This window comes from Dromiciops gliroides, chromosome 2 (genome assembly GCF_019393635.1).
Source record: "Dromiciops gliroides isolate mDroGli1 chromosome 2, mDroGli1.pri, whole genome shotgun sequence".
Lineage (NCBI taxonomy): Eukaryota > Metazoa > Chordata > Mammalia > Microbiotheria > Microbiotheriidae > Dromiciops > Dromiciops gliroides.
This window is the reverse complement of record NC_057862.1, coordinates 79,284,363-79,305,595: the sequence shown is the minus strand read 5'-3', so window position 1 is coordinate 79,305,595 and position 21,233 is coordinate 79,284,363. Positions and strand designations below refer to the sequence as shown.

At 37.1% G+C, this 21,233-nt stretch overlaps 1 protein-coding gene across 1 annotated transcript in view; it reads left to right on the top strand.

The window, feature by feature from the left end:
• HELLS (helicase, lymphoid specific) overlaps nt 1-13,830 on the top strand; it is a 33,783-nt gene extending 19,953 nt beyond the window's left edge. Inside the window, exons 13-23 of the mRNA XM_043980148.1 lie at nt 1,750-1,846; nt 2,514-2,675; nt 4,301-4,446; nt 4,526-4,664; nt 6,469-6,552; nt 6,635-6,754; nt 8,484-8,600; nt 9,186-9,345; nt 10,444-10,540; nt 10,631-10,707; nt 13,235-13,830. Of these exons, the coding sequence (XP_043836083.1) occupies nt 1,750-1,846; nt 2,514-2,675; nt 4,301-4,446; nt 4,526-4,664; nt 6,469-6,552; nt 6,635-6,754; nt 8,484-8,600; nt 9,186-9,345; nt 10,444-10,540; nt 10,631-10,707; nt 13,235-13,329 (1,294 nt within the window). The 3' untranslated portion in view covers nt 13,330-13,830. The remainder of the gene's footprint in view (nt 1-1,749; nt 1,847-2,513; nt 2,676-4,300; nt 4,447-4,525; nt 4,665-6,468; nt 6,553-6,634; nt 6,755-8,483; nt 8,601-9,185; nt 9,346-10,443; nt 10,541-10,630; nt 10,708-13,234) is intronic.
• Nucleotides 13,831-21,233: the final 7,403 nt, after the last annotated feature.

Below are 21,233 nucleotides of genomic sequence, written 5' to 3'. Positions count from 1 at the left end.
GTGTCACGAACCCTAATTATTATAACAACAATGGTAATATTAACATAGTGCTTTTAGGTTTGAAACATATTTTTTCATTTCATCCTCACAATCCCCACATCTTGTAGGGTAGGTACTATTTATTTCCCCCACTTTAGAGCTTGGGAAACTTGTTTGACAAAGATTAAATGACTTAACCAGGATAAAACAGCAAGTGTCTGTCTGACACAGGTTTGGAATTCAATTCTTTCCAACTCCTAGCTGCAAAGCACTTTAAAGTCCATGATCTTGTTTTATCTTTACAACTGATAAAATGTAAGTAATAGTATCCCTGTTGGAGAGAAGAATAAAACAAGCATTAAGGTTAAAGTGACTTACTTTTGGTTAAATGGTTAATTAGTGGCAGTACCAGTCTTAGAATTCTGGCCTCTTTACTCTTAAGCTTTTTCCGTGAGAAAATTGTGTTCCCTTCTCTGTACTATGAAAATCCCAATACAAAATGTTTCAGGTAAGTTTGCTTGAATTCAGGATGATATGGCACAGATAAGGAACATTTCAACCAAGGGAAATTAATGCTAGTGAATATTATTGTTAATACTAGTAAATAAAGCATTAGGGAATAGCTATAAAACTGACCATTGAGTATCATGTATTATAAAACCTATATGATTTTGCTTTGGATAAATCCAGGGTAGAAAAGTATAATATTGAATGATTTTGGAGTGTGTCCTTAAATGTGTACATCCTAATTAACTTCAGAAAACATTCAGATGAGATTGTCTACATGATATGATTTATTAATATTTCTCCTGTTTAGTGATAGTTAAAACACAATTTGTTTAAAAAACCCTAGTGCTCAAACTTTTTTGCTGATTATCTAGTAATAAATAATATGTGTTTGAAAAGTATTATAGATATTTCTGTAAATTGAAGTATATTTTAAATAGCTTGGTATATAAATACTTAGTGTCTTTATTTTTTTCTTCTTTTTTTAAAAAAGCAAAACTACTCCATAATTTTTTCTTTTTTGTTTTTGAAAGTTCCAGGTTTTTTGTTTTCTTTAAGTAAGGTATATTTATATTATCATATTGCTATATTTATTTTCCTCATTGTAACTAATTTAAATTCTGCAAGGGAAAACTCTAATATACTTTTTTTTTATTTGAGGAGTACCGATTTTTAACATTTTTATTACACAGTAAAGAATACAACAATACCTGAATCATACTTTAAAGATTCACAGGTTGACAGACCATATATTACAGTCCAACTAAGGAAAAAGGATAAACAAGAAATCATAGTTCAGACATAGTAGACTTAAAAAGCTCAAAGAGTATGCTGACAAAAGCTTGATGCCCAGGCCCCGCCCCCCCCAGTGTTAGTCTACCATTAACTTGTGGTACATGTCTGAATTAAGTATTGTACAACAACTTTTTTTTCTTCACAATAATGTCACAGAACCCCAAATAATAATAATAAAAAATTAATTCAAATCTGCATCTAATATACTTTTAAGGATCTTTTTCATTGATGTTGAACCCAGAAACCTGTTTAGTAGATTATCTTGTTGCATTTTGCAAAAAATTCCATTACCTGGTGGTTAACCTTGTGATGATTGAACTACATTATATATATCTTATGACAAAGAAAAACCAAAAAAAAAAAATAGTTAACATATACAAAAGTTTCATAGAGAAACATTTTTCAAATTGACATGTAAATTATTTTAATGAATTGAGTAATTTTAAGATTTTTTTGGGGTCTCTCTAGCTTTGAGTCCTGGTTTGACATAAATAGTCTTACAGAAATTACTGAGGACATCGTTGCTAAAGAAAGGGAACAGAATGTTTTACATATGCTTCACCAGGTATTCTTTCTTTTCTTGGTTATATATACTTATTAAACCGTTATAGAATATAGAATAGTTATAGAACAGTGATTTATGGAGTCTGGTAGGGGCAAGGTGGGGGAGGGTTTGGATATTGTGGCTTTCTGAGTTGGGTGGCTTTTGAATTGGGCTTTAAAGCTGAGAAGGAAAGACATTCCAAGAACCTAAGAAAATTTATGAAGGTGTGAGGATACAGTGTATATTTTAGGGACTTGGGAGGAGGTGATATTCATTGAATTGTTCATTTTGACAGAATTTAGTGAGGTGTGTGAAAGGAGATTAATACGAAGTTTGAAAAATAGGGTTGTGCTAAATTTTAGAGATGCTTCAGTATCAAGCAGAGGAGTTTTAACTTGGGCAGAAGTGAGCAGCCACTGAAGATTTTCAAACAGAGAATTGATATCAGGTATAGACAAAAGAAAGATTGTTGTGAATGCAGAGCAAAAAGCTGAATTGCAGAGTGAGAGACAGTATTATATACATAATTACTAAATAAAAAGTAATTGTCAGTAAATGTTAATAGTTGAGAGGTTCATCTGGAGTGCTCTGGGGAGACTAGATCTAGGGATAAAGAAAAGGGGGGGACTGCACTATAGTTTAATGGAATAGTTCATCTTATTTGCTTATTCCTTTGTTATTTTTCTAGATTCTAACGCCTTTCTTACTAAGAAGATTAAAATCTGATGTTGCACTTGAGGTTCCTCCTAAACGAGAAGTAGTAGTATATGCACCTCTTTCAAAGAAACAAGAAACCTTCTATACAGCAATTGTGAACCGTACAATTTCAAAAATGTTTGGATGCAGTAAGGTATTTGTTGAAGTGGAATTTATATTTGTAGTTTTCAGTGGTGTCCAACTCTTTGTTACCCCATTTGGGATTTTCTTGGCAAAGATACCGGAGTAGTTAGCCATTTCCTTCTCCAGCTCATTTTATACATCAGGAAACTGAGGCAAATGGGTTAAGTGACTTGACCAGGGTCACACATCTGGCAAGTTGTCTGAGGTCAGGTTTGAACTGAGGTTTTCCTGCCTCTAAACCCAGTGCTGTATCCATTGTGCCACACATATAATACCTAATAAAGAAAGACTATATTAGTATGACAAGTATTGTCATAGGAGGTATGTTATAAATGAATCTCAAGCTGGGGACAGGAAATTCCATGCCTGAAGCAAATGAATCTGTTGAAGCTTGTGAACCTGTTAATGGGGATTCGATCTTAGAGTTCATCTAACTCAACCTTCTTCCACCATCATCAAGTCCCCACCTCCTCCACTTTGGGTTTTTGTTTTGTTTTTTAACAGACAAAGAAACAGGCCCAGAGAAGTTAAATGACTTGCTTACTCAACTTAGGTAGTAAATATCAGAACCAGTATAGAAATCTAAGTACTCTGACACTAGAATTTTTTCTACTACCTCATTTTATTTCTATAAAGAGGATGTAATTAGGAGAGGTAATAGAAGCTGTCTTGTTTTCCCTTATTTTTTCCTTGCTCTCTCTATCTTTTAGCAAACTGAGTATATTGTATTCACTGATCTTCAAGAGAAGACTTCCAAGATGTTGTTAATTATACAAAATTCTCTTAAACTCTCCACCACTTCAACCCCCCACTTGCACCCCCCCCATCCCAGTTATACAGAAAGTTATTGAGTGAATGTAATATGAAGCAAAATTCTCAACTTTATAGACTAATACATGTGTTTTCGTGTAATGCTTTCACATATTATCTGACTTGATGCTTAGCATCTCTAGTAATCTAGGGTAGGTACAACTATCATTTTATAATTGCAGAAACAGATTTAGAGAGGTTAATTACATGTCTGGGACCATATGGCTAGTTAATGACAGCACAGACACTTGTCTCAGGACATCTGACTGGTAATTTCATGTTCCATAGTACAAATCTTTAATCTCATAGGGCCCCCCCATAGCATCAGAGTCTATTAATAACAGTCCTGATTTTCTTATTTTTAAAGTGGGATGCTACCTCAGAGGACAGCACAAATGAGGCAATCAATGTAGGCAAAATGTTTTGTAGATCTTAAAAGCACTATATGAATTTGACTTATTTCCATCCCTGAGTCATGAGGTTCGTTTGTGCCAGTGCCTATTATCTTGTTATTTATAGAAATTCATCTAGCTTCTGTTGCTTCTTTCTGCATTAGTTATTTTTTATTCTTCTATGTAATCACCACACTTAACAGGATTAAATATTCACTCAAGGACGCTTAGCCTTTAGAATTTCCCCATAAATTATTTATAATTCAGTGCCATCTAGTCAGTGGGTACTCATTAAAGGTTAAATAATGCTGAAAGACAAAAAAATAGTGGAGAGGGTATTCTTTTCAAAGAGGCCTGTGATTTGGGAAGTTTATATAATATTTTTGGGGGGTGGAAATATTTTCTTATGCAAATATTTCTGGATATCTTGTAGAAAGAAACTATTGAGCTGAGTCCCACAGGAAGACCAAAGCGCCGAAGCAGAAAATTGGTTAATTATAGTACATTTGATGGTGATAATGTGCCTGATGAGTTAGAAAAATTGATCAGTCAAATGCAACCAGAGATGGAATCACAAAGGTGGGTGTTTAAATAAGTATCTTTATACCAGAGTACTTTTAATATCTGCTGTGTATTCATGTCTTTGTGCTTTTCCTAGACCTGTGGTAGAAATGACTATTCCTATAGAATCAGAAGTTAACCTAAAGCTACAAAACATAATGATGCTTCTTCGAAAATGTTGTAACCACCCATACCTCATTGAATACCCTCTAGATCCTGTCACACAAGAATTTCAAGTAAGTGGCTAATAGCATTTGCTTTTTTTTTTTTTTTTTTTTAGTGAGGCAATTGGGGTTAAGTGACTTGCCCAGGGTCACACAGCTAGTAAGTGTTAAGTGTCTGAGGCCGGATTTGAACTCAGGTACTCCTGACTCCAGGGCCAGTGCTCTATCCACTGCGCCACCTAGCTGCCCAGCATTTGCTATTTTGACTTCTCTAACTCTTTGATTTTGATCTTACTTACTTTAACTGTTGTGATTTCACGGATATGGTAAACTACCACTAATGCAGATGTGTTTTAATTTTAAATGCTTGGGTGCTAAGAACTTCATGAGTAACTTGACTTATCTAGTGTCTCCTGGCAAGTATATTTCTTTTCTTTTCTTGTGAGGCAATGAGGGTTAAGTGACTTGCCCAGGGTCACACAGCTAGTAAGTGTCAGGTGTCTGAGGTGAGATTTGAACTCAGGTCCTCCTGATTCCAGGGCCGGTGCTCTATCCACTGCACCACCTAGCTGTATATTTCAGAAGCAGGACTTGATGCTTAGTCTTCCTAACGATGAGGCCGGCCAGCCCTTTACCCACTAAGTTGCCATGTGAAGACTGTCATCCTCTATGCCTTAAGCAGATATTGTTAGGAAATTTTTCTAATGCTGCCTGTCTTATTGAGGAGATCAGAGCGCAGTTCAATATGTTTATGTGGACCTTAAATGCTGAATTTCTGTTTATTATATGTGTAGCTACATCAACAATCATTAATTTTTTCTGAAATTGAAAATTATTTCTTTTAGAAATAATTATTTTCCTATAGTGTACCAGCAGTCTGTTGTACAGGGCTAAATTAAAACAGGCCTTCCAGGTACTAACTTTAATTAGTGTTCAAGTTGATAAAAAGGTGTAAACCGTTAAACATTTTGTTTGGTTTAGTCAGCTTATTTATTAGCTTTAACTTATTTATCTGATTGCAAATGAATAGGAAGTAATGTGCTGGTTATTGAAGAGCCTAAAGATTGATTTAGTCCTTTCCCACTAAGTTTATATGGTCTTCATGAGTATTACACCTCCCAAAAGGTACATTTGTTTGTTCTGGGAATTTGCCATCTTGACCAATTGATTTTTATAAACAATAAGAACCCCAAACTCCCCTTGAGCACATTTATGTGGAACTTTAAATTTTATGTAGTGCTTTACATACATTACTCCAGTCTTGCTGAAACACTGTGAGTTAGGAAATAGGCTTAGAAAGATTGAGCCCTACCTGATCCCTTATCCACATCTATTTCTAGATTACTTCCCACTCTCTGTCCTAAATCTTACCCAAGCAGATATCCCTTTCTACTCTGGAATAATGCTATTTGCATTGGTTTCATTTCTTAGAAAATTATTTCTTTTGTTTTCATGTCACTTGTATTTAATATATCTCCTTATTCCCTAACCAGCAAGCCTTCCATTATAAAAAAGACTAAAAGAGAAAGAGGAAGAAAACACAAGCAAGGCATTAACTGTGTCTCCCACTACGAGACATGCTTGGTGTCTCCCACTTCTACAAATAAGATTGGGGGCTTTGTAGAATTCTTATTCAGGGCCAAATTACGTTGGCATCATTTTGTGCATTGTTTCTGATTCTCTATTATAGACACGCACACAAATATAAGATTGGGTAGGGGAAGTAGATTACACCTTTCAACTCTCATTCTTTGATAAAGGTTTCAGTATGATTTGTCGTGATCTTAATGCTTCTTACTGAAAAAAAAAACTTTTTGTAATGTGAAGCTTTTTTTGTTACTAATGTATACTCTTTTCTTCTTAAACTGCCTTTAAGATAAATGAAGAATTGGTGACAAGTTCAGGGAAATTCTTAATTCTGGATCGGATGCTTCCAGAGCTCAAAAACAGAGGTCATAAGGTATTAAGTTTAATTGGGAAGAGATTTTGTTCAATAATTTTTTATCCCAGCAATCATACACTCAATAATATGTACTTTACAGGTGCTGGTTTTTTCACAAATGACAATGATGTTGGACATTTTGATGGATTACTGTTATCTTAGAAATTACAGCTTTAGCCGATTGGATGGATCCATGTCTTACGTAGAAAGAGAAGAGAATGTAAGGGCATGTTTATTTGATTAACTTTTTGAAAATGTTCTTTCTACCAGTACCTGACTTCATTGTTTAGATGCATGAATTCTTGAGCCAGGCCTCCTCCCTTCTGTTCTCCCCCCAAATCCAGAAAACAGTGGTTGAAGAAACAGGAATTAGGTGAGGAAGGGAAAAAAAGGCCCAGTGGCAGGATTTAACTCTAATCAAAGGAGTACTATCTTAGTAATTATTTCTTCTCCCCTACCAATATATAACATTCTAAAATAGAGGTATTGTTCCCGTTGGTATTTTTGTCTCCTCTATAATCTGTCACTTTGACATTTTTCATGTCTATTAAAATGACGTTTTACCTGAGTCAAGGCAATGATTCAGTTCCAATGTTTAGTGAGATTTTAAGTACTTGGTACACCCTTACTATTGAGGATGCTTGCAAAGTATTAAGATAGGCAGGCATACTCTTCCTAAGATTGTAGCAGTCAGCATAATTGGGATGAATAGGTTTTGGGTAGGAAGAAATAGGAATGACCTTTTTAGTCAGTGGGCACAGCCTGATTAAAGAAGCAGTAGCAGGCCATGCTGTAGCATGTGGAATAGGCCTGACTGGCCCAGAATATTCATAGGGTTAAGACAATAGGGTGTTACCAGATAATTAGGACACCCAGCTAAGGAACTTACACTTTTATCTAATAAAAAATGTGCCACCAAAAATATTGGGGGGAGGGGAAATTAGGAAAGGAATTATATGAAATTGGAATTTGAAAAAGATTAATCTGATGATCCAGTATAGGATGGATTATAGAAATTGCTTAGGAATGAGATTAGTTAGTTCTATGGTGTCAAACTCAAATAGATCTACTAAACTATATATAAGGATCCCTGTGGGCTGCATATTAACTTAGGAAAAATCATGTTAACATTATTTATGTTCTTTTGCTTTTTAATTCATTAAATATTTCCAACATACATTTTATTTTGGTTCTGAAGTCTTGAAGGCCATGTGTTTGATATGTCTGAGTTACTTTGGTAGTTTGTTGAGACTGGGAGAGTCTAGTTTTGTACCTCCTTAATTAGGAGAATGTTTTAGCCTGCAAATAATGATAATGGGGTTTAGGGGACTACCAGACTTGTCCAAAAAATTGCATCATTCTTTCCACTGAAAGTATAATTCTATCTTCATTATGAATATTTTGCTTCATCATTATGACTATTTGGGTAAGGCAGGCAGAGCAACATGATCTTTGTGGAGATAATTCAAATAATCATTTGTAATCTATAGTAAAGTTCTGGTTATTTGAGTCTGATAACATCTGTCCCCTTTGGAATTTATTCTGTTTTGTATGAGATCATTCTTCTGGTATTTCTTTCAGTGGATCTTGCCTCCAAAAGTAGGATACTACTTCTTTCTACTGCTTTTCCCCAAGGCACATATAGCCTAAGCAAAAGAGCAGAGATTGAGTTAACTAATTGAAAGATTAAGGAATGCAGAATTAAATCTGTGTCCAGGCCTCAGGTTAGAGGGACTCATCACCAGTTTGGCTATATTGAGGATGAATTTTACAGCAATAGCAAATCATGAAAGTATAGATGAGTTGTTAGTTGTGGGTCTTTGAAATACTGAGGTAAGCTGTAGTCTATTTCAGTTTAGTTGTCTTATCCAAGGTAATTTAGATTTTACTTATTGATCAGTTGTAGTTTTTTATTTCCTTTTACTGAGTTACTTTTTTTTTTCTTTTAGATGCACAAGTTCAACACAGATCCTGAAGTATTCCTATTTTTAGTTAGTACCCGAGCTGGTGGTCTAGGTATTAATTTGACTGCAGCAGACACAGTTATCATTTATGATAGTGATTGGGTAAGTTGGGTGGTACTGGGATTGGATTTTCCTATTATTCTGAATTCTTGCTGGAGAGAAATTTGTGCAGACCTTTAAGAAACTATATTTTTATTGATAACTTTAGTTTTCCATCATCTACATTTCCCAATTTATATCTCCACATTGATATTCCAATGTATTGCTCCCACAGCCCTTTCCCATAGAAACATCCCTTATAACAAAGATTTTTTTTTTTTAAGCCAACACTTTAAAAAGTTTTGTCTTATCTATAATATTCCATGCCCAAGGTTTTCCACCTCTGTGAAGGAAGATTAGGACTTGGTTTTTAATGATATATTTCCTAAATTGTATTATAAATTGTAGTATAAAATATGATATCCATTTTAGAAGTACAGATCGTTTCATACATACTACAATTTTTTTTAACTTGAAGTGAATTAGTCTTGATTTTGGATAATGTGACATTTTCAAGGTTTTTCATCTGAAGGAAAAGTTGCAAAATCAGATACTGTGGTCTAACATTTATACCCTCAATTTTTGACTCTGTACGTTGATTCTGTTAGAAGTTTAAGCTAATGCTATTGGAATATCTTTTATTTCAAGAATCCTCAGTCTGATCTTCAGGCCCAAGATAGGTGTCACAGAATTGGTCAAACAAAACCAGTTGTTGTATATCGTCTTGTGACAGCAAATACTGTTGACCAGAAAATTGTGGAGAGAGCAGCTGCCAAGAGAAGGCTGGAAAAACTCATCATCCACAAAAGTAATTAACAATTTTGTTACAAAGTTCTTGTGCTTCTAATATTTTCCCCAGTTAATTGCTCTGTGGTAGTGTGCTTTGCCTTATTTTCTCCTAACTGGATTTAGAGGGCAGAGCTGTGTTGGTGAGACATGAAATGATTTGGGGTGGGGGGGTGAGAGCTTATGGGCACGGTAAGGTTTTCAAGTATACATTTTCATGTAAGTAAATAGACATTACAAATTTTGTGAGTAATAGTGCTGTTAACAGAAATAGACTGGTCTCGAGCTGTGGTATTAGTAGGGACCACTACACTGTACATAAGGATCTCTCTAGGCTATATGTTGACTTTGAAAAACCCACATATTAAATACATTATCTATGGTCTATTGTATTTTTATTTATTTTGTTAAATATTTCCCAGTTACATTTTAATCTGGTTTGAACTGCACTAGTTTGAACTGCTGGCCATGTATTTGACAACTGGTCTAGAGTATGAAATGGTTTGGGGGAACAAAAGAGGGATTAGGTTAGCTTTGGAATGTTTAGTTCGAAGTAACATTGAGATGTAAGTTGTGATGCTAAAGCAGACATTTATGTATGTGGTACTGAAGTATGAGTGAATCAGGGTAGGAAAAGGTCTGTTGTTGTCCACAATCATTATATAATTCCTTTTGCTGAAAGTTCAGTTACACTGAAATTTGGTTTTCCCTTTTGTCCCATCTCTGCAAAATTTATAGTAGGTAGATTAAGATATAATAATTACACTATGGGTTCATAAAACATTAGCAGATAAGTATTTCCATGAATACTGACATTTGTTCCGTTGCTAGTCTTCACTGATATATATATATACACACACATGATATATGCCTGACCAAAATGATTATTTTAAGCTTTTAGTAAATTGTATATAGTGACCTTTTTTGGTAAACAGTGGTATAAATTATCTTTAAAGAAATTGGATCTTTTTAGTTTTTTATGTTTTTGTATTTTAGCTCTTGGACAGTCTATAAATTTAAGCATGTTCAGCATTCTTTGTTTCTTTTTCCAGTATTTTAATTTAACTCAGAAAAGTTTTCGTGGCTGACTATTTTTATATTTCCATCTAAATGTTTTTAGATCATTTCAAAGGTGGTAAATCTGGATTAAGTCAATCTAAGACCACCTTGGATCCTCAGGAATTGATGGAATTACTGAAATCTAGAGACTATGAAAGGTAAAAAATTTTTTTTATCTTGACTTTAAAAAAACCTTTTAAAGTTAATATTCTTTTGTGTGAAATTATGCACTATATTTTTCTCTGTAGGGAAGTAAAAGGATCAAGGGAGAAGGTTATCAGTGATAAAGATTTAGAATTGTTGCTGGATCGGAGTGACCTAATTGGTAAGTTGTTTTTTTTTGTTTCAGTGGATTTGCACTGGGAAAAATTTCTCTTAATTGGGAAAGATGATTTGGGAACAGTAACTGCCCTTTCTTTTGCTACACCCTTGAATAACTAATAAAATTCTAAATCTGGAAGGAACTGTAGAAATTCTCTATCCCCTTCATTTGACATTACACTGAGGTCATGGAGATTTAAGTGATATGAAAAAAGTCCTGTTCAGTTAGCAACTGAACAAGGACTGGTGACCCTCAGTGTATTGTAATGTTAAATGTAAAAATAAGTTACTTTTCATCTTCTTTGCAGTTGACTTGCAATACACACTGAGTAGCTAATCTTTTTCAACCCCTGTAAATTGTGTTTATTTTCATTGGGGTTGTAATTTACTCTCTGGTAAACCTAAGCTTTGAAAGGAAATTCTGTGCATCTGTGATGGGTTTTAGCATAGTTATTGAAACAGCATACATTTGCCCTTACAGTTTGTCAGTCTTTTGTACTCTGTTAGAGATGAGATTTAATTCAATCCTTTAATTATAAACAGATGATGAACTAATGTGTTGAGTATAAATTCTCTACTTCTGATCTGTACACTGTTGCTTTATCACTTTGATTCTAACTTAGGAATAATTGGCAGTAAAAGCAAGGTAATATTTCCAAAGGGAAGGATGCTATGTTTTCTCATCCTCTGCTGACCATGTTAGGTTAGCAGTAATGTTGCAGCCTAGACATCAAGTAGCATTGTAACATAATGCTGTCTTATTCATACTGATCAACAATCATTTCTTTTTCTTTCTTTGGGGGGGGGGGGGGGGAGTAGTGAGAGTTAAGTGTTTGAGGCCTGATTTGAACTCGGGTCCTCCTGAATCCAGGGCCAGTGCTTTATCCACTGTGCCACTTAGCGGCCCCCCCAACAATCATTTCTTTTTCGGGGGGGGGGGAGTAGGGATCCTCTTTCTAATTAATGGCTCAAGGAGGGAAATGCTAGTTTCTTTAATCAGAGAATTATTCAAAATGCAAATGTTTTGGAAGGTAACTACCTTCTTTAGCTGTCTAATTGGAATTATTGAACAGGAGTAGTGGTTGTTTCTTAATGTCCCTCCTATGTACTGAATTTAGGCTGGTACCCGTTCCATACTCAGCCTCAGAGTATTGACTGGCTTCAAGAACCCAGAGTTACTTCCATTCCTCAGTTAGGTATCATGAGGACTTTGGTGAATGGAGATTTTCAAAATGACCCGTAAATTGATGAGATAGAAATCCAAGTACTAAATTATGCCAATAAAAGAGGGAAGAATTGTTGGCAGTTAAAATTTTCAAGTAAATGAATACTACTATCAAACCTTATAGATAATGAAAATATACTATCCTCATTAATTATCCACTTCTGCTATAATAGTCATTCGGTCAATAAACATTTATTAATGTGTGCTTTGTGTGCTAAAGGCTGGTAATACAAAGAGAGGCAAAAGACAGCTTCCACCATTGGGGAGTTCACAGTCTAGGGGGGAGATAACATGGAAATGGCTATGTACAGACTAGATATAGACGGAATAAATTGGGGATTATCTCAGAGTGAAGGCACTGAGATTAATCAAGACTGAGAAAGACTTCTTGCAGAAGTTGGAATTTTAGTCTAGACAAAAAAACCAGAGAAATGAGAAAACATTATTGGAATTGAAGTCAGAGGGTATGGATTCAAATTCTGATTCTAATGTTTAGTACCTGTGTAACCTTAGTGCCCTGGATTTGAAGTCAGGAGACCAGGTTTCAAATCTCATCTCTGATGTTTACTAGTTGTATGACCAAAGTCAGTTCCTTTCTCTCTTTGGGCTCCAGTTTCCATATCTGTAAAATGGACAATAGTAATAGTTTTATGTATCTCGCAGAGATGTTATGGGGAAGCATTTTTTTAACTTTGTTGTATTCCTGGGATATTATCTGCCTTAGAGTGTCATGAGTTGTAAGTGATGGGGAAGATCAGAGGTTAATTTGAAAAGTGTGTGTGTGTGTGTGTGTGTGTGTGTGTGTGTGTGTAGGTAACTAAATTATGAAACTAAGCCTAAGGCTGCTATGTATCTTATCTCCCACTATCATTGCTTAGCCCATAGTAAGCACTTGATAAATAATGGGGACAGCATCATAGGATTATTAACTAGGAAAGAGGTCTCCAAATTTTTTTATCATGAACCCCTAAAAGTAGAAAAGGGTTTTTTAGCATATAATCTCTGCATATTTACATAAATATAAGTACATACGTACATTGTGGTTATAAGCATGTCATATGATACATCTGTTCAAGTCTGGTTCTAAGTTCAGTTTATTTTAGTACTTCTGGAAAAGGAGAAAAGAATGATCATGTGAGTGTAGGCAATCCCTGTCTTTGATAATAAATTATTATTATTATTATTATTAGCAGTTTTCAATAGAATACAAACCCATTTTAAAAGTATGATTATAATTGTACTATGGATATCCCCGATTTAGAAAATAACTTTTATAAAAATACTAATTTTTATATTTCTTTTATAGATCAAATGAATGCCTCTGTGCCAGTTAAAGAGAAGGTGGGAATTTTCAAGGTTTTAGAAAATTCTGAAGAATCAGATGCTGATTGTATGTTTTGAATTGGGATGTGAAGAATGGCCTCAAAGCAGGTCCTTATAAAAGTGATTACCTGTTGGTTTTGAAATCCTGTTAATATGTCCACTTTTTAGTTTTCAGTTACTTGTAACAGACTACATTATGTAACAGGTGCAATTCCATATTTAATAGATGGTAGCTTTCTGAGCTTTAATAAGAACAAAAGGAAAAAAACATGTTAGATTCAGGTTTTCAGGTTGAATTCTAGTAGTGTTCTTGATAAAAGCCATTCATTGTATACTTAAACACTGCCAGATTTATACAGTCTTCCTGTGGAAGTTTTTGCATATCTTTCTGCATTCCCCCTTTTATGTCCCCCAGGGATACAGTTTACAGATAATTTTGCTTCACTTATGGAGTGGGGATAGTATGGGAAGATGGGGGAGATTGGGAATATGATTTATTTTGTTTTGTAAGAAAATTTGTATAATTTTAGTGTCCATTGCTACATGTTTTGCCAAATAAATGTTTGTTACGTAAGATAACTGAGTCAAGTTCTTTGCTTAGAAAGGGAGTAGGTCTTAGTATTATTCATTGTAGTGGTGATTATGCATTCAGTTAGGACAGCTAGGTGGCACAGAGCTAGTAAGTTTCTGAGGTTACATTTGAACCCAGGTCTTTCCAATTTCAGGGCTAGTACTCTATCCATTGTGACTCTGGGGAATCCCAATTGCCTTAAACGTCTGGGGCTATCTCCAGACATCCTGATGTGTATGTTGCCCCTGGATCCAGATGGCTCTGGAGGAGAACCCTGCTTCACTTAAATCCAATTCCCCGATGTCAAGATTCTCTTTGAGAACAAAGGACAAATAACAACAACAGTGCATTCAGCTAATAAAGTGCATTAATTCTTGGCTAGGGAACAGAATAAATAGACTGATATTAACTGTGTTTTAGAAGGTGAGAGCTTTAGAAGGCCATGAGAATGTAGAATCAGCTATTGTTTTTGTAATTGTGTTTTTAAGTTTCAAAACTTTTTTTATTCACATTTTTTGTTTTTATAGCCCTCGTTTTTGAACGTCCTTTCCACCCTCCCAATCCAACGAGCCATCCTAGGTAACAAAAAAGAGAAAGGAAGGATGAAAAAACAGTTCAGCAAAATCAACTAACAACACATCAGTGAAACTTGCCAGTACATCTAATGTTCTATACTGGAAGTGTCAAACACATATATAGCTCATAATAATACTGAGTGCAGCCCAAACCAGATTGAAATATAATTGGGAGGGGGCAGCTAGGTGGTGTAGTGGATAGAGCACCGGCCCTGGATTCAGGAAGACCTCAGTTCAAATCCGGCCTCAGACACTTAACACTGAATAGCTGTGTGACCCTGGGCAAAAACAAAAACTAAATGAAATATAATTGGGAGATATTTGACAAAATAAATAAAAATACAATAAAATATCATGTTACATTTTAAAACAAGTCTTTGTGCCCTTTAATACCCATAATGACACTCATGATTTAGTGGCTCCCATTTCAATTTTTGTTTTTGTTTTTTTTGGGGTTTTTTGGTGATGCAATTGGGGTTAAATGACTTGCCCAGGGTCACACAGCTAGTAAATGTCAAGTGTCTGAGGCTGGATTTGAACTCAGGTCCTCCTGAATCCAGGGCTGGTGCTCTATCCACTTCACCACCTAGCTACCCCCTCCCATTTCAATTTTATTTTTTATTTTTATTTTTTAAAATTTAATGGGGCAATGGGGTTAAGTGACTTGCCCAGGGTCACACAGCTAGTAAGTGTTAAGTGTCTGAGGTCGGATTTGAACTCAGGAACTCCTGAATCCAGGGCTGGTGCTTTATCCACTGCGCCACCTAGCTGCCCCCCTCCCATTTCAATTTGATACTAGAGTTCTACACCCTATTCATGTGTCCTTCCTCTTCACACCTCCCCACCCCAACACCACACACAACACTGCAAACAGGAGGGAAGTATGTTTTGTCATCTCTTCAAGAACAAGTTTGGCTCGGTCATCATAATTATGCAACGTTTGGTTTAGGGTGTGTGTTTCCATTTTCATTGTCATCAATATTTGGGGGCGGGGTTCTGCTTAATTCACTCTGAATTGTATGTGTCGAGGCTTCTTTGAATTCTTCATATAGAATAGACTATTGATAAATTTTTAGAATAGATAACTTTTACTCAGTAGAGAATAGGATCTAATAGAAGGGATGAAGCTTTGGGAGCATACTACACAATCCTTGCCTGCTGGCAAGGAGCTTACAGTCAAATCAAGGAAACTTAACATATGAAAGGAAGCTAAAACGGCAAGGTATCTGATGATGAGGCTATGTTTCTTATTTTCCCAATGGAAATGTTTTGTATTTAACTTTTGTGATTTCAACTAAATACTCATCAACATTTTACGCAGGAAAATGGACTTTGAGTAATAATGGATATTTCTTGTAGTGATTCGCTAATATCAGTCACAATGTGAAAAATTTAAATCTTAATCACAGTCTTTATACACAGTGGAGGAATAAACCACAGATTTTTGAGCATTTTTGCACAAGATAAGATTTGTATTTAGCTGTTCATGGATTTTAGAAGAAAATCAAAGAGAAGGAGCAAAATCAGAACTTTGAAGGGTATTTCACTTCCTTTACTTTTTTTTTTATATGAGAAAAACTATAATAAAATTTTTTAATGGTTTATATATAATCTGTAAGCTTATTTTATTACTTTGTGGTTACATTTTCAGTCAATCTAATAACAGCAGTACAAACTCTTGAAATTTTTTTTATTTAGAATTTTATTTTTCCTAAATTACATGTAAAAACAATAGCAGATCATCTTACAATATTACTGTTATTTTGTATACAGCTCATGTAAGTCCAGCTTTTTCTGATAGCATCCTGCTCATCTTTTTTTTTTATAGTAAACTACATTTATATAGTACTTTAAGGAGGGATTTCTTTACAATAAACCATGATGTTGATCATTGCAACAATAGATAACATTTATATATAGTACGGTATACCTGACAAAGAATTTTCTTCACAATAGCCCAGCAAAGTACCATGTTTCATCATCATCATCATCATCTTACATTGCTCTTGCCTATCCTTCAAATTTTTTGTTACTATTGCTGTTTCCTTCCATCCTAATCCCTCCCCTCCCCATGTTATTTATTCTATTTTCTATCTTCTTTCACCCTATCCCTCCTCAAAAGTGTTTTGCTTCTAACTGCTCCCACCCCTAATCTGCCATCCCTTCTTTCAACCCCCCCACCCTCCTCTTATCCTCCTCCCCTCCTACTTTCTTGCGGGGGTGCAATAGATTACTATACTCAGTGGAATGTGTATGTTATTCCCCTTTTGAGCCAATTCTGATGAGAAGAGTAAGGCTCACACTCCCCTGCACCTTCCCCTTCTTCCCCTCCTCTCCATAAGCTTTTTCTTTTCTTTTCTTTTTTTTTTTTTTCTGCTGCTTTTTCAACTTTATTTTAGAGAAAATAGCCACTGCCCCCTTCTCCCCATGCCCTCCTGGGGTGGGGCCCTCCTACAGCTTCTTGGCAGAGCTTCTTGGTGGCCTGCTTCTTGTCTCACTCCCCGGCCTGCTTCTTGTCTCACTCCCCAGCCTGCTTCTTGGCCTGGGAGCCTTCAGCCCCAGGGCTGGGCAGGGATAAGGAGGAGGTTCCTGCCTCAGCTCCCCCAGGACCATCCCTGGCTGCCCTCACAGCCCCAGGGCCCCCAGCCCTGCCATGGATCTCTGTCAGCAGCTGGGTGTGAGCTTGCTTGCCCCTCATAGTCCTCCAGAAGCAAGTGGCCAGGTTCATTGCCGACTTGGTGTTCTGGTGGATCAGAAGGCACTTGATAATCAGCACGTGGCAGATGCCCAGATCAGCTGTCCGGTCTCTTTTTTTTGTGTGTGAGGCAATGGGGGTTAAGTGACTTGCCCAGGGTCACACAGCTAGTGCCAAGTGTATGAGGCCAGATTTGAACTCAGGGACCCTTGAATCCAAGGCCTATGCTTTATCCACTGTGCCACCTAACTGCCCCTGTCCAGTCTCTTTTTGAGCACGTTGATATAGATCTCACTATTGGCCCCCCATGTTGGGGTGGAAGATCTTGGTGAAAAAGAAGCCCTTGGGGGGCGGGGGCAGTGGGAAAGTCCTTGCCCAGGAGCAGCTTCATTCGGAACAAGCCTCCTGCATAGGGGGTCCTCTCTGGGCCTTTGATGGTGACCTGCAAATTCATGAGATCCTCCTTGTTGGGAAAGACCTTGATGCCATCAGGGGGTCTGAGGTGAGCATCGTGACTTCCTTGTACACCAGATGGATGATGTGGTGGGGCAGGTTCTCCCAGTTGGAGTTCATGTTGTTGGGGCCCGGGGGCAGCTCCCCCCAAAGCCCCCTTCTCTGGGCAGCCTCTGGGATTGGGGTGGTTGGGGGAGGGGGCCGCCTCCCCCGTGTGCCTGGTGCTCCTGGGCTGCGGGTCCTCTGCCTCTTCCACTGCGGCCACCTCCTCTGCCCCAGGTCCAGCAGCCGCCATGGGTCACTCCCGCTCCCTAGCACCACCACCTCTCCAGCAACCACCCGCCCGGCCTCCTCGACTCCCCCACCAAACTAAGTCCCTCCATAAGCTTTTTCTTATTTCTTTTATGTGAAACACTTAACCCCATTCCACCTCTCCCTTACCCTTTCTTCCAGTGCATTCCTCTCACTCCTTAATTTTATTTTTTTAAAGAAATCATTCCTTCATATTCAACTCACCTGTGCTCTTAGTCTAAATATACTTAATTCAGCTGCCTCAATAATGAGAAAGTTTTTATGAGTTACAAGTATCTTCTCATAATGCTTTCTCTTCCCTGTTTATCTTTTTATGTTTCTCTAGGGTCTTGTATTTGAAAATCAAATATTCTATTCAGTTCAGGTCTTTTCATCATGAATGCCTGAAAGTCCTCTTTCATTGAATTCCCATTTTTCCCCCTGAAAGATGATTCTGTTTTGCTGGGTAGGTGATTCTTGGTTGTAATCCCAGTTCCTTTGCCCTCTGGAATATCATATTCCAAGCCCTCCAATCCTTTTGAATACTTCATGGTCACCATCTGAATAGTTTCTTTCTGTAATGTGGCTAAAATTTTAGGTAGTCTATCTAAAAATCTAATGAGTGGTTGCCAATAAATTAGAAGCTTCAGCAAGAGTTTAGACTTTTAAGCATTTATTAGGGAGCATAAGAATTTGGTGAGGAGAGAGAAAGAGGTCTAGATGCCTTCATCTATCTCAGGGAGCCAGCATTTCTGCTCCACTCCCCACAAGGTCCTGGTGAAAAAAAAGGAGTGAGCCTCGCCCCTTAGTCCCACAAGCCTCCTGTGAAACCGGGAACATCCCATACACATGCACACACAGCTCCAAGCTAATTGGCTGGTAGCTTTGATCGACAGTACCCACAAGCACTTCCTGACACCAAGGAACTGACCTTCTAAGCCACATGGCTTGTCCTCAGAGGCCTTCTCCTCATGGCAGAGCTTTCCTACAGTAACTTTCCAGCAGGGGGCGTCACTCCAATTGTCACACTTTAATGTAGAAGCTGTTAGATCTTGGGTTAACCTGACTGTGGCTCCACCATACTTGAATTGTTTCTTTCTGGCTGCTTACAGTATTTTCTCCTTGACCTGGGAGTTTGGCTATACTATTCCTGAAGGTTTTTATTTGGGGATCTCTTTCAGGAGGTGATTGGTAGATTCTTTCAATTTCTATTTTACCTTCTGCTTCTAGAATATCAGGGCAATTTTCTCGGAAGATGACATCTAAGCTCTTTTTTTGATCATGGTTTTCAGGTAGTCCAATAATTTTCCAATTACCTCTCCTGGATCTATTTTCCAGGGCGGCCGTTTTTCCAAGGAGATATTTCACATTACCCTCTATTTTTTCATTCTTTTGGTTTTGCTTTACTGTGTCTTGATTTCTCATAAAGTCATTAGTTTCCATTTGCTCAATCCTAATTTTTAAAGCAATTTTCTTCAGAGAGCTTTTGTATCTCCTTTTCCATTTGGCTTTTCAAGCTGTTGACTTTTATTTTTTCATGAGCTTCATGAATTTCCTGCATCATTCTCATTTCTCTTTCCATTTTTTCCTCTACCTCTCTTACCTTATCTTCAGAGTCCTTTTTGAGGCCATGTCCATGGCCTAAGACCAATTTATATTTTTCTTGGAAACTTTGGATGTAGGAGCTTTGACTTTACTATCTTCCTCTGAGGGTGTATTTTGATTTTCCTTGTCACCAAAGAAACTTTCTAGGGTCAGCGTCTTTTTCTGTCTGTTCATTTTGCCAGCCTGTTTCTTGACTTTTAACTCCTTCTTAAACTGGGGCACTGTTTCCAGGGTGCACTATCCCAAGCTTCAGGGGGTCCCTGTCTTATGGTATTATTGGAGCTATTTGGAGGGGTCCTGGGGAGAGGTCTGGAAAGTTACTACTTCCCTTTTACCATCTTGTCTCCACCCCGTTATGGCTTCCTATAAGTCCAGACTAAGATCCCATCTTTCATAAGAAGCTTTTCCTAACCCCTCTTAATTCTTGTGCCTTTCCTCTTTTGATTATTTTCTATTTATTTTGTATAGAGCTTGTTTTTACATTCTTGGTTGCTTGTTGTCTCCACTGAGATTGTAAACAACTTGAGTGTAGGAATTATCTTTTGCCTCTTTTTGTATCTGCAGTACTTAGCACAGTGCTTAATAAATGTTAATGAACTGGCACACTCTACAGAGTCATTTTTCCAAAAAGACAGGAAAAACAAACATGAGATACAAATTAACATGAGCAAGAGGACTCCTGAGGTTATACTATTGGAATTCTGACCCAATTAGGATCTGAACTATAAACTTGGTAATCTCCTTAGAATTCAGAGCTTTATAAGGCATATTATCCCAGCAGATAGACAGCTACTAAGGTGGTGGTGTAGATAGAGTGCTGGGCCTGCAGTTGGGGAAACCTTTAAGACTAGCTCTGTGACTCTGGGCAAGTCACTTAAGCTCAGTTTCCTCACCTATAAAGTGGGGATAACATCACCCACTTTATGAGACTTGTGAGAATCAAACGAGATGATATTTATCTGGTACCTAGTAACTGCTATATAAACGCTCATCTCCTCTCCCCACTCCCCATAACTTCTTTTTGTTTCTGGGCTTATAAAACAATAAATTCTTGGGTTCATTGAAATACAAAGGATTACAACAAGCAGCTCTACTGATCCCTGTTTTGCAATTATTGTTTGTTAATGTTTCATCCAAAATTTTCTTGTCCTTTTGCTAGTGGTAGTCTGCCAAGTCCTATCCTTGGTGAGATCATTCCCACCATCTACTGCTGCCTTTGTTCCTTCTCCTGCACTAATGAATGCAACTAGAGAAATCAAGAAAATGCCTATTGGGTCCACTACAGACTTTTTTTTGGGGGGGGGTTAAGTGACTTGCCCAGAGTCACACAGCTAGTAACTGTTAAGTGTCTGAGACTGGATTTGAACTCAGGTCCTCCTGACTCCAAGGCCAGTGCTCTATCCACTGCCTCACCTAGCTGCCCCAGACTTTTTATATAATGTCAACTGAGCCCTCGCTGTGACAAAACAATCCTTTTATGCCTTCCTAGTCAACTATCTCACTACAATGGTTTTTCCAAACCTTTCCCCCCCCCCCAAGTCAGGGCTCCCCTTTCCCCACCCTCTCAGCTTGTCTCATATTTCACTGAAAGAAATCAGAGACCAAAAGAAAAAAAAATCAAGAAAAATAAAGTTAAAAAAAAGATTCAATCTGCATTTAGACTCTGGCAGTTTTTTCTCTGGAAGTGGAAAGTATTTTCATCATGAATCCTTTGGAATTATCTTGGATCGTTGTATTACTGATGTGGTAAAATATGAAAGTTTTTAACAGTCGGTTAGGATAACTGAAAGAC